At 45.0% G+C, this 14,630-nt stretch overlaps 1 protein-coding gene across 1 annotated transcript in view; it reads left to right on the forward strand.

Annotated features, from left to right (window-relative positions):
- Positions 1-300: 300 nt before the first annotated feature.
- LOC134900125 (thioredoxin-like) overlaps positions 301-14,630 on the forward strand; it is a 29,637-nt gene continuing 15,307 nt past the window's right edge. The window contains exon 1 of the mRNA XM_063914220.1: positions 301-478. Coding sequence (XP_063770290.1) covers positions 455-478 — 24 coding nt within the window. The 5' untranslated portion in view covers positions 301-454. The remainder of the gene's footprint in view (positions 479-14,630) is intronic.

Here is a 14,630-nt window from a genome sequence, read left to right on the forward strand (position 1 = left end):
CAGGGTAATATACAGGGGATTTATACATCTTATCTCTGCCGATTTTATTTTAAATGATGGGTCCAGCACGTCAGCAGGGTGCAAGGAGACCATGCCCGCTGCCCACAGCAGCATGCTGCCGCCAGTGCCAGTCATAAGCAGCTGCAGCAGCTGAGCCCGTTACCCGCCGCAGTGTGCATGCTCCCCCATCCCCCGGCCCGTATACTCAGCGCCGCACACACACACAATGCATTGTCAGTCCCCCTCCTCTGTGACTGTGCAATGTGCATCTGCCGAGTCATCCTCCTCCTCGCCGCAACCGCCTCGCCTTTTCCTCTGCACAAGTTCCCCCTCCCCAGACCCGCCCCGTCCGGTCACCCCCGCCCGCTACACTCGGCCTCGTCACTGTCCCTGTGCCCGCTTCCATTCCTAACAGTCCCTAGTTGCCTCTCAGATCCAGGCAGTTACCGGCATCATGGTCCGATACATCGAGTCTCTGGTAAGATGGGCGGCGGTGTCCAATGTCAGGCGATATCCTCCCCCCCGATCACCGGTGCTGTGGGGTGACGGAAGGCTGTGCCCGGTGCGGGTGGCTCTGTGTGTGAGTGCCTGGGGTGATTCCTGGCGCAGCTGGCACTGCACACCATCCTGTATGACTGTTATGCCTGGCAGGTGCAGGGTGTGGCTGTCTCTGGTAATTTGGATGTAGACTAATTAACTTGTAGATATTCCTTATTTAATTTCGGGAACTTTAAAAGTTCTATGTGTAACGTTCTGAGCCCTCTTGTCACATGCCCCTGTTTTGTCACAGTGGGAGTGTAAGATGTGTGTGTTGTGATTCCACACGAACTACTGTAAATGTGAGAAGGTGGTGCAGATATGTTCTAAATCCTATAAAGTGATGATGTATATATAGTGCTAAGTACTGCATGGGTGCTGTGAATGAATGATGCATCTGATAGTCTCTAGAAGTGGCCTGTACTGTAGCTCGGATTTTGGTTTTGCTTTTATTAGTAACTCGGGCAGATTTATTAGTCCTGGTGAAGTGATAAAGTGGAAGGTGATAACGCACCAACCAATCAGCACCTAACTTTCATGTCACAGGCTGGGTTTTAAAAATGACAGGAGCTGACTGGCTGGTGCGTTATCTGATAACGCACCAGCCAGTCAGCTCCTGTCATTTTTAAAATCACCATCCACTTTATCACTTCACCAGGCTTAATAAACCTGCCGTCCAGTTCAGCCGTAGGTTAGATTGTAGGGAAACAGTTCAGTTATTGTACTTATTACAGTGATGTGGCAGCCAGTAATGAGTAAGCATGTTATGGTATCCAGGGGGTGTGTGCCGATGGAAGGGATGCTGGCTGTCATGTGTCCAATACTACTCTGGGAAACCGTTGCTGGAATGCCGACATTCCAAAGAGAAGTATCAGGGTAACTGTTAAGCTTAGTGCCTGTTGGGGGTGGGAGTTATCCCTAGCTGCCACGCCTGAAGGGTTAGGGTGGGTGGGGGTAAAAAATACTTACCCCCTCCGACATTGGGATCTTTAATGTCGGGATCCCAGTGTTGATCATGTGACCGTCGGCATCCCGATGAGCGGTATTTCATACAAAACCTGTATGTGCGTGTCTTCCTCACTGCTCCGTAGTTACCAACAGGTACCAAGTAGTAAAATAGTAATAGGAGCAGGCACTCCCCATAGAGATAGTGAGTGGCCTTTATTCCAGCATTTTCACTCTCTAGGGTCTGTTCATGAAGTAGTGAAAAAAGTGGAGAAGTGAGTCAGTGGAAAAGTTGCCCATGGCAACCAATCAGTGTTGTGGTAACATTTATAAAGTGCATTCTATACAATTATACATAGCAGCTGATTGGCTGCCATGGGCAACTTTTCCACTGGCTCACTTCTCCACTCTTTTCACTGCTTCATGAATAGACCCCTCATTTGGATCTCTGTTACACATCACTGTGCGGGTAAAAAAAAACATTGGAATGAAGACCACTTACTGTATGTGGGACTATCAATTTACCGAATGTCTGCATTATGTATTTAGCAGGTGCTCTTCCAGCCTGGTTGGTAAATGTGTTTCAATGCCAATAGCCCAACATTAATGTAAGGGAACAGCTATAGACTCTTTGGGGTATATTCAATTAGCGTCGGATCCATTCCGACATGTATTTGTCGGAATGTCTCCACGACAACCCCTATTCAATCTCATCTCAATTCGACTTTTTCAAGTCAAATTGAGATGAGGGACGCAGAGGAGGAGAGGGGGCGAGCTGCGGGGAGACCAGCGGGGACAGCCGCGGGCAGACGGAGGAGATCAGCGCTACAGTAGCACTGCTGGAGGATGTCACACAGCCGACCGACCTCACGGCAGTGTCCAACCGGCTCCAGCAAACGTGACCTCACTTGCTGGAGCCGGGTGGACGCTGCCGTGAGCGGCGCGGCTGTGAGACATCCTGCTGCAGCGCTACTGCAGCGCTGATCTCCCCTGTATGCCCGCGGCTGTCTCCCTGCGGCTCCCCCCCCCCCCCCCCCCCCTCCTCCTCCTCTCGGGTCCCACATCTCAGTCCTACATTTTTTTATGTCGGACTGAGATGGTTGAAAAGGGGGCCAAAACCGACACAAGCATGTGGATCGGCAGCTATTCCGCCAATCCACGTGCTTTTCGACAAGTCGAATTCCTCGACTTGTCGGATAGCACTGAATAGGTTGAATCACGTTTCGACCTTAAGAAGTCGAAAACTGCTGTCTTTTCGACAGACGGCAGTTTTCGACACCAATTGAATATACCCCTTTGTGCAGCTACAGACTTTTTAAACAGCAACTATTTTACTTTTTCAACATTGTAAACATTTTAGCTACTGTTTGTGCGCATTAACACTCCTTACAGTATAATTAAGATCTATGGGAGAACACTGTAAGTATTCATCATGGAGGCTTTTAATACACTGTTGAAAGAGGACTGAATAAAAGGCATTGCTTGTGTTTTTGACAGGTGATGTTTTTCATGTCTGCGTAGACTTAGAGCCACTTAAGCTTTCATTTTGAGATTGCTGGACTTTCTGATGTCCTTGTATGACCACATGAAAATACTTCAATGAGTAGGGGGACAGATGGTACAGGCAAAACCTGAACAAGACCTTTATTGCACTTCTAGACTATATGTGAATAAAGTAGGGACATTTTGTTCCTCAACAATGTGTAATAAACTGTGTATGTGTATATAGTTGTTAATATTTCCCAGAGAGGTAAACAATATAGTTAGGCACGCTGTTTATCCTCATTAGCGGGTACTGTATGTTAGGGGACTAGCTGACAAGGCACAGAAGTAGCCCATCTCATTTGCCTGAATGTGGGACGCTGGTCCATTAGCTCAGAATTTGGTTTAAATAACCAGATTACATTAGTGTCTGGGCTCTATGTGTGGTTTATTGGTAATTTTTTTTCTTTCTTAGTTATATAGGGGTACATTTACTAAGCAGTGATAAGAGCGGAGAAGTGAGCCAGTGGAGATATTTCCCCATCAACCAATCAGCAGCTCTGTATCATTTTATAGTATGCAAATTATAGATGTTACTTCAGTACTGATTGGTTGCCATGGGCACTTCTCCACTGGCTCACTTCTCCGCTCTTATCACTGCTTAGTAAATGTACCCCATAGACCTGATTCCTGCCCACCTTAAGTAAATAGATGCATTATATGTATTGTTCATTGTGCAAACTTGAGGCATTGTTGTACACACCATCAAGAAGCCGTTACTTCCTTGTGTGATGTATCATGTTCTGTCTGTATATATTGTCAGAAGTACAGTAAGTGAAACCCTGCAGGGCGTTGTCAGTGCTGGCATCATCTTGGGTTGCTGTATACTGGGGGAAAAAATGATGACTGTTGTGATTAACATGCCAACTGTAAAAGGGCTGTGACTTCATATTTGCAGAAAGTAAAAGAAAAAGTCCAATCTTATTTAATGAATATCCCCAGTTTGTAAGATTTCAATCCTAGGTATCTTTTCTAATTTGTATGCAGGAGATTTGGTTACAATGTATCAATTTCATTTTCTAAACACAGTTCTTGCAGCCACCTCCTTACCTTGTTTATTACAACTGAACTCTGCAGATACAGTCGTTAGGGCCAAACTGTCTGCTTTAGATTTGATGCATAATTATCACATCTGTCTGCTACATAAGTAACCCTTAGTGCTACAGACAAGGTCGCCTTATAAAGTTTATTCAAATACCTGGGGTGGGATCTGCACACGGTTTAGAATATATATCACCATGGATTTTAGTGGTATAATAACTATTTAGTTTTAAATATATACAAATATAAAAATAATTTTACAGAAAATGCTCTGAAAATTAAGCTTTGGACAGCCATTACTTTCTTTAATGATGCATCCGTTTAAAATCAGACTCCTAGTCTGGCAGTACGGATGGTGTAATGGTTAGCATTACTGTATCACAGCACTGAGGTCATGGGTTCGATTTCCACTATGGCCGTAATGGGTGGTATTTACTTTGCCGGCTGTTGGGATCACGGCGCACAGTATACCGGCGCCGGAATCCCGACACCCGGCATACCGACACCTTTTCTCCCTCTTGGGTCCACGACCCCCCTGGAGGGAGAATAGATAGCATAGCGCGCCACCGTGCCCGCAGTGTGGCGAGCGCAGCGAGCCCTCATGGGGTTCATTTGTGCACGCCCAGCTGTCGGGATTCCAGCGCCGGTATGCTGGCCGCAGGAGACCGGCCGCTGGCATACCATACTACACCCGTCCGTAACTGTGTGCAGTTTACATATTCTCCCTGTGCTTGCGTTGGTTTCCTCCAGGTACTTTGGTTTCCTCTCACAATGCAAAAATATACTGATAGGTTAATTGGCTCCCATGAAAATTAACCCAATCGTGAATGTGTGTGCATGTACACGTATAGATTGTAAGCACCACTGGGGCAGGGACTGATGTGAATGGACAAATATTCTCTAAAGCGCTGCGGAATATGTGTGCGCTATATAAATAACTGGTAGTAATAATTACAGTTTATCAGAGAAATTGCTAAAATGAATGTTAATTCTGAGATTGGATGATAAATGGGTCATTATTGTGTGTGTTTTGTTCTTATGAATGAATGTAAGTTATATGTACAGTATAGTGACTGATCTTACAGTATAAAATAACTTTTTAATCTACCTGAGTGAAGCTATTATATTGCTCATTACATTACAATGTTTGGTAGCCATTGCCATAGACAAAATGTCAGTTAAGTAGTGACACCCTAGCCGTTGGTAACCAGTACCAGCAGAACGTGTCACATACTGTTCATAACTATGAAAACGTACAGAAATGTTACTGTACTGGTTTTTTTTATGTGCAGTTAGGCTATATCAACTATTAATGTGATTGCATAATTCAGTCATCAATTTAGGTTTGTTTTCCCCTAAGGCAAAAATTAGCTTTTATATATTTATTTTTCCTGTATGCTCATGTGTGTCTCATGACTCTCCTATTCTGTGAAAATATGTAACAGCCATTTACAAAGTGCTCTTGGCGTATTTATAATTGATGCAGTGTTTTCACTGCACACTCTACCCATTTTTTTTAAATTCTTACTCTCTGGAGTACCGCGTCGGCAGCAGCAGCACTGCAGAAATCACCAGAAAAATGGCAGGGAGACCATTATCTCAGTGTTTCGTGCATGTCCAGTAAGAAATCCTGCACATGCTCACTGGACTCTGGGACAGCGCTAGAGTCACCTAGTGACCCCAGTGCACAGAGTCTACAGCGCTTCCGGCTAGAGAGGAGGGGGCCCACATGGAGTCTGCACACGGGCCTCCTCCTCTTTTGATACGCCCCTGGACTGTGCAGTAGTGTAATTGACACATCAAAGCCCAAACTCAGACCACTTCAGTACCAGGCTTTTAATCTAATAAAACTTTTTCCGTATCTGGTCGGTTCATAAATGAATCATGGGAGTAATGGGATAGTGTGTTTGTATCTATTACACATTGCATTTCTGTGTGTGTGTAGCTCCATGTAAGGGTGTAAGGTGTGTCTCGTTGATTATGTAGGCAAAACTATTCCCACCAGCTTTGTGCACGTGCACAAATCAGTATTTGACCGTTCCAAAGAAGTTGTGTTGTACCTTGATTTTTTTTTTGGCACAGTTGAAGGCATGTACAGCTATATCCTATTACACCCATATACCTGCGTAGTGCTGTAACATACATTAATACAATTTTGATGGAACTACGATTAATCCGTTGCATCAACAAATCAAAAGTTTATACCTAAGGGGGAGGTTTACCAAAGGTAGGAGAAAGAGAAGATACCAATCAGTCAGCTCCTAACTGTCATTTTACACAGGCTATAGGGTAAGTGAGTGAAATGGGCCAAGAGGGTTTACGACGTGCAGTTGCCGGCTTTGAAACGCCACAGCGTCTTGCACACTTTACATCTAAGTGGATTAACCATTATGTTTGAAAAATATTTGGAGCTAATTGGTTGGTACTTCATCTCTCTCCAAGCTTTGATAAATCTCTCCCTAAGAATTTTCCGTCTTTGAGGTAAAATTGCCCTTTTAGCCCAACAGTACATTGTAGCCATATAGCCCTGGAAAGAAAATCTCTTGTTTTCTATATAATATTAACACATTTTGTACTCTTTGAGCCATGTTAGTGAGTGTAAAGGTACATACAGACTGGGCAATTTGGAGTTCAAAGTAGCTAATTTTTGGCCATTTGAGCTCAAAATAGCCTACTGTGTATGGCGGGGTGATGAGTGCTGATGCGCGCGCTCCCACATCATCGCTGTCCGTCTGCCTGTTTTACCGGCTGAGTGGACCACTTTCCACAGTCTCCTATTGTGGAAAGTGGTTCACACCTGTGAAAATAGCTGGGCCAGGTGAAACTCGTTCAGTGTGTATGCACTGTGCGATTTTCCGGCCAGCGAAATCTCTCAGCATACAAACTGGGCAAAAACGCCCAGTGTGTGTGCACCTCAAGTATAGTAGTGTTAGTAAGTAATTGTCCACTACTCCAAACACACCCTGGAACTGACAGTCACATGACCGCCGCGGTCAGGAGCAGGTAAGTCACTGTTGGTCCACCAGGGACAATGGGGTAAATTTACTAAGATGGGAGTTCTATTTAAGATGGGATGTTGCCCATAGCAACCAATCAGATTTTACTTTTCATTTATATAGCACCTTCTAGAAGATAATACCTGGAATCTGATTGGTTGCTACGGGCAACATCCCATCTTAAATAGAACTCCCATCTTAGTAAATTTACCCCAATATGTCAACGTTTCATCAGTCTTCATGATGAATGTTGACATATCAAACCACACCCCTACCAGTGTAAGATATATTTTCCTGACATACAACAGGAATTATCTATGCCACAGAGTATGTACAGACTACAGCTACTTATTGTCTGGATTTACTTTTTAATTATTTATTTTTCCTGGTTCCTGCACATCTAGTTTTTTTATTTCAGTGTAGGAAGATTAATATGTGTGATGTGTGTAAAGGGTTTTCTTGCCGCAAGCTTAGTTGCAGTGCTGAGTCACCTTGTGTAATCTAAATTCCTGAGCTAATGCAAAGAGCCAGAATGCAATGTAGCTTACTGTATTTAAAAGAACAACTGCGTCTGGGTTGTTAATTGTTTAATTGTGGGATATTTCTAGACTAGGTTGGGACCTTCTAGAATGGGCTTACACTACCATGTTCTACAGACTACACCACATACTTTTACTGTACTTGATGGACTGGGTTGGGTACGGGTTGCCCTGGCCTGTGTTCATGGCTAGTGGTTCAGCTTCACATGACTATGGAAGCCCTCATCCTCCCGCTAGAAAAATTAAGAGTTAAGCTGGAAAGAGCACAGAAAAGAACTGTGCGTTCTGAGATGGTGTCACAAATCCCCAAGGAGAATCCAAGTGTGTCGGCGGTTACGATGCCTGACCTTCCCAACACTGAACGGGAAGAGGTGGCTCCTTTCACCATTTGCATGCCCCCTGCAAGTGCTGGAAGGAGCACCCACAGTCCAGTTCCAGATATTGAAATTGAAGATGTCACTGTTGAAGTACACCAGGATGAGGATATGGGTGTTTCTGGCGCTGAAGAGGAAGTTGACGATAAGGATTCTGATGGTGATGTGGTTTGTTTAAGTCAGGCACTGGGGGAAGACACCTGTTGTCTGTGGGATGAAGAAGCCCATTGTGATGCCTGGGCAAACTACCAAAAAAGCCACCTCTTCGGTGTGGAATTATTTCTCCACAAATCCAGACAACAGATGTCAAGCCATCTGTTGCCTCTGTCAATCTGTAATAAGTAGGGGTAAGGATGTTAACCACCTAGGAACATCCTCCCTTATACGTCACCTGCTGCGCATTCATCAGAAGTCAGTGTCAAGTTGTGAAACTTTGGGTAAGAGCGTAAGCAGTCCACTGACACCTAAATCCCTTCTTCCTCCTGTACCCAAGTTCCTGCAAACCACACCTCCAACTCCCTCAACGTCAACTTCCTCAGGTGGGGCAGATATAACGTGCAGAGAGAGTTAGATTTGGGTGGGTGTGTTCAAACTGAAATCTAAATTGCTGTGTAAAAATAAAGCAGCCAGTATTTACCCTGCACAGAAACAAAATAACCCACCCAAATCTAACTCTCTCCGCAAATGTTATATCTGCCCCACCTGCAGTGCACATGGTTTTTCCCATTAGAGAAAGATTTTGCTGCTGCGATCAGGTCTGAATTAGGCCCATAGTTGGGCCTACTGTTTATCCTCATTAGCGGGTACTGTATGTTAGGGGACTAGCTGACAGTGCACAGAAGTCGCCCATCTCATTTGCCTGAATGTGGAACGCTGGTCCATTTAGCTCAGAATTTGGTTCAGATGAGCAGATTACATTCGTGTCTGGGCCCTATGTGTGGTTTAGTGTGAGAGTACTTTTAATTATCTTATTAGTAAAAACAGATTTTTTTTTTCTTTCTTAGTTACATAGACCTAATTCCTGTCCACCTTAAGTAAATAGATTGTATGTATTGTTCATTGTGCAAACTTGAGGCAATGTTGTACATGTGTGACTATAGAACAGGGAGTGACCTGCACCGATTAGGGGGGGGGGGGGGGGGGGGGAGGAATGTCCATTGTGATTAACATGCCAACTGTAAAAGGGCTGTGACTTCACATTTGCAGAAAGTAAAAGGGGAAATTCCAACAAATTTTATTTAATAATTAATCCCAAATTTGTAAAACGTTCCAATCCTAGGTATCTTTTCTAATTTGTATGCAGGAGATTTGGTTTCTATGTATCAATTTAATTTTCTAAACACAGAGTTCTTGCAGCCACCTCCTTACCTTGTTTATTACAACTGAACTCTGCAGATACAGTCGTTAGGGCCAAACTGCCTGTTTTAGATTTGATGCATAATTATCACATCTGTCTGCTACATAAGTAACCCTTAGTGCTACAGACAAGGTCGCCTTATAAAGTTTATTCAAATACCTGGGGTGGGATCTGCACACGGTTTAGAATATATATCACCATGGATTTTAGTGGTATAATAAGAAGTTATGTTTTAAATGAACCCAAATATAAAGAGTGCCATACAAAGAATTTATTTTTCTTCTATTTCTATGCATTTTGAGTAATTGATTGCCTTATAAAGTTTGTAAATTATAGTGCTTTAATTTTACTGAAAATGTTCTGAAAATTAAGGTTTGGAAAGCCATTACTTTCTTTAATAACGCATAAGCTTAAAAGCAGCCTCTTAGCGATTCAGAGAAATTGCTAAAATAAATGTTAATTCTGAGATGAGGTGATAATTGGGACTCTAGTGTGTGTGTGTTTTATTTTTCCTATGAATGAAAGTTATTTATACTGTATGTATAGTAATATATCTTATTTTTAGTATAAAAATAACTTTCTAATCTACCTGTGTGAAGCTATTGTATTGCTCCTTCTTACAATGTTTGGTAGCCATTGCCATAAACAAACTATCAGTTAAGTAGTGACACCCTAGCCGTCGGTTTCCAGTACCAGCAGAACGTGTCACATACTGTTCGTAACTATGAAAACGTACAGGAATGTTACTGTGCTGCATATTTTATGTGCAGTTAGGCTATATCACATTAACATTATTGTGTTATTCAGTCATCAGTTTTACGTTTGTTTTCCCCTAAGGCAAGAATTAACTTGTATTCTTTTTTTCTGCTGTATTTACGCTGTACAAAAGCTTTGCTCATGTGTGTCTCATGACTCTCCTATTCTGTGAGAATATATAAATGTCATTTACAAAGTGAATAGAGAAAAGCACATGCTGTACCAATTTTTTTTTTTTAATACAGGTTGAGTCTCCCTTATCCAAAAAGCTTGGGACCAGAGGTATTTTGGATATGGGATTTTTCCGTATTTTGGAATAATTGCATACCATAATGAGATATCATGGTGATGGGACCTAAATCTAAGCACAGAATGTATTTATGTTACATATACACCTTATACACACAGCCTGAAGGTCATTTTAGCCAATATTTTTTATAACTTTGTGCATTAAACAAAGTGTGTCTACATTCACACAATTCATTTATGTTTCATATACACCTTATACACACAGCCTGAAGGTACTTTAATACAATATTTTTAATAACTTTGTGTGTTAAACAAAGTTTGTGTACATTGAGCCATCAAAAAACAAAGGTTTCACTATCTCACTCAAAAAAGTCCGTATTTCGGAATATTTGGATATGGGATACTCAACCTGTACTTACTCCCCGAAGTACCGCTTCGGCAGCAGCAGCGCGGCAGAAATCAGCAGTAAAATGGCATGGCGGTCATTCTTTCAGCGTTTAGCACATGCGCTGTAAGAAAATCTCTGGGAATAAGGCTGCCATTTTCCTGGAGACCTGCGCATATGCACTAGACTCTGGGACCGCACTAGGATCACCTAGTAACCCCAGTGCCCAGAGTCTACAGCGCTTCTGGATAGAGAGGAGGGGGCCAACACGGAGTCTGCACAAGTGTCTGTACTCTTTAATCCATGTTAGCGAGTGTAGTAGAATAGTGTTAAGGCCCGTATACACGGGAGAGATGTGTGCTGAGCGAACCATTCGGCACACATCTCTCCCGCCGCTCAGCACAGCGCGATGTGTGCTGAGCGATGCGGGGGAAGACTGGGAGCTGCTCATTTTACCCAGCGGGTGAAATGAGCGACGTGCTAGATTGGCCTGCATGCAGGCTCAATCTAGCACCGGCGATAGCGATGTGCGGGGCCGCGCATCGCTAGCGCTGTGGGGGGTACACACAGAGTGATCTGTATTTAAAATCTAAGCAATCTAGTCAGATTGCTTAGATTTTAAGCATGGATCTCTCTGTGAGTACCCCCCTTTAGTAAGTAGTTGTCCAGTATTCCAAACGGGTTCAGTATGGTATGCCGGCGGTCGGGCTCCCGGCGACCAGCATACCGGTGCCGGGAGCCCGACCGCCGGTTTACCGACAGTGTGGCAAGCGCAAATGAGCCCCTTGTGGGCTCGCTGCGCTCGCCGCGCTATGGGCACGGTGGCGCGCTACGCACGCTATTTTATTCTCCCTCCAGGGGGGTCGTGGACCCCCACGAGGGAGAATAAGTGTCGGTATGCCGGCTGTCGGGATTCCGGCGCCGGGATCCCGTCAGTCGGCATACTGAAGACCACCCTTCCAAACACATGTAACCCTGTAAGTGACAGTCAAATGACTGCCCGATGCCGCTGCAGCAGTCGGGGGCAATTATGTCCCCGCTTGGCCCCCAGGTACAATATGTTGACATTTCATCAGTCTTCATGATGAATGTCAACACATCAAACCACACTCCTACCAGTGTAAGATATATTTCTCTAACGTCCTAGTGGATGCTGGGGACTCCGTCAGGACCATGGGGAATAGCGGGCTCCGCAGGAGACAGGGCACATCTAAAAAGCTTTTTAGGTCACATGGTGTGTACTGGCTCCTCCCCCTATGACCCTCCTCCAAGCCTCAGTTAGGTTTTTGTGCCCGTCCGAGAAGGGTGCAAACTGGATGGCTCTCTTAAGGAGCTGTTTAGTAAAGTTTTTTTTTAGGTTTCTAATCAGTGATTCCTGCTGGCGACAGGATCACTGCAACGAGGGACTTAGGGGAGAGACTTGCAACTCACCTGCGTGCAGGAGGATTGAAGTTTTAGGCTACTGGACACTGAGCTCCAGAGGGAGTCGGAACACAGGTCAGCCTGGGGTTCGTCCCGGAGCCGCGCCGCCGATCCCCCTTACAGACGCTGAAGAAAGACGGCGGAACGGAGGTCCGGAAACAGGCGGCAGAAGACTTCACAGTCTTCAGAGAGGTAGCGCACAGCACTGCAGCTGTGCGCCATTGTTGCTACACGGCTCACTGACACGGTCACGGAGGGTGCAGGGCGCTGCTGGGGGCGCCCTGGGCAGCAATATAAATACCTATTTGGCAAATAAATACATCACATATAGCCATTAAGGCTATATGTATGTATTTAACCCAGGCCAGTTTTCCTAATAACCGGGAGAAAAGCCCGCCGTGAAAGGGGCGGAGCTTATTCTCCTCAGCACTCAGCGCCATTTTCCTGACCAGCTCCGCTGGTGAGGAAGGCTCCCACTCTCCCCTGCACTACAGAAACAGGGTTAAAGAGAAGGGGGGCATAAATTGGCGATATAATTATATATTAAGAGCCCATATATAGAAACAACACCTTCTAGGGTTGTTATATACATTATGGCGCTTTTGGTGTGTGCTGGCAAACTCTCCCTCTGTCTCCCCAAAGGGCTAGTGGGTCCTGTCCTCTATCAGAGCATTCCCTGTATGTGTGTGCTGTAGGTCGGTACGTGTGTGTCGACATGTATGAGGAAAATGTTGGTGAGGAGACGGAGAAAATTGCCTGTAATGGTGATGTCACTCTCTAGGGAGTCGACACCAGAATGGATGGCTTACTTATGGAATTACGTGATAATGTCAACACGCTGCAAGCCGGTTGACGACATGAGACAGCCGGCGGACAAATTAGTATCGGTCCAGGCGTCTCAGACACCGTCAGGGGCTTGTAAAAACGCCCATTTACCTCAGTCGGTCGACAGACACTGACACGGACACTGACCCCAGTGTCGACGGTGAAGAAACAAACGTATTTTTCTTTTAGGGCCACAAGTTACATGTTAAGGGCAATGAAGGAGGTGTTACGTATTTCTGATACCACAAGTACCACAAATAAGGGTATTTTGTAGGGTGGGAATAAACTACCTGTAGTTTTGCCTGAATCAGATAAATTAAATGAAGTGTGTGATGATACGTGGGGTTCCTCCGACAGAAAGTTATGGGCGGTATACCCTTTTTCCCGCCAGTAGTAAGGGCGAGTTGGAAAACACACCTTAGGGTGGACAAGGCGCTCACACGCATATAAAGTTACCGTTTCCAGATACGGCCGCCCTCAAGGAGCCAGCTGATAGGAAGCTGAAAAATATCATAACAGTATATACACACATACTGGTGTTATACTACGACCAGCAATCGCCTCAGCCTGGATGTGCAGCGCTGAGGGGGCTTGGTCGGATTTCCTGACTGAAAATTTTGATACCCTTGACAGGGACAGGATTTTATTGTCTATAGAGCATTTTAGGGATGCATTTCTATATATGTGTGATGCGCAGAGGCATATTTGCATTCTGGCATCAAAGAGTAAATGTGATGTACATATCTGCCAGACGAAGACACGACAGTGGTCAGGTGAGGCAGATTCCAGACGGCATATGGAAGTATTGCCGTATAAAGGGGCGGTCCATTGGACCTGGTGGCCATGGCAACAGCTGAAAAATCCACCTTTTGTTACCCCGAGTCACATATTGGCAGAAAAGGACACAGTCTTTTCAGTCTCAGTCCTTTCGTCCCCATACGGGCAGGCGGGCGAAGGCCAGTCATATCTGCCCAGGGGGAGAGGAAAGGGAAGAAGACTGCAGCAAGCAGATCATTCCCAGGAACAGAAGCTCCTCACGGCTTCTGCCAAGTCCGCAGCATAACGCTGGGGCCGTACAAGCGGACTCAGGTGCGGTAGGGGGTCATCTCAAGAGTTTCAGCAACACTCGCAAGGGAACTCCGGGATCCTACATGTAATATCCCAGGTGTACATTGGAAATTCGAGACGTCTCCCCCTCACACAATTCACAGGCTGTATTCCCAGCAGGTGATAATCAAAGTACCCTTCTTACAACAAGGAAGGGGGTAGTATTCCACACTATATTGTGGTACTGAAGCCAACCGGCTCGGTGAGATCTGAAATATTTGAACACTTACATACAAGCGTTCAAATCAAGATGGAGTCACTCGGAGCAGTGATAGCGAACCAGGAAGAAGGGGACGATATGATGTCACTGGATATCAGGGACGTTTACCTACAGGTCCAAATTTGCCCTTCTCACCAAGGGTACTTCAGGTTCCTGGTACAGAACTGTCACTATCAGTTCAGACGCTGCCGTTTGGATGGTCCACGGCGCCCCGGGTCTTTACCAAGGTAATGGCCGGAATGATGATTTTTCTTAAAAGAAACATGGACGCTTTCCTGATAAGGGCAAGGTCCAGAGAACAGTTGGAGGTCGGAGTAGCACTATCTTAAGTAGTT

Source organism: Pseudophryne corroboree, chromosome 1, assembly GCF_028390025.1.
Source record: "Pseudophryne corroboree isolate aPseCor3 chromosome 1, aPseCor3.hap2, whole genome shotgun sequence".
Lineage (NCBI taxonomy): Eukaryota > Metazoa > Chordata > Amphibia > Anura > Myobatrachidae > Pseudophryne > Pseudophryne corroboree.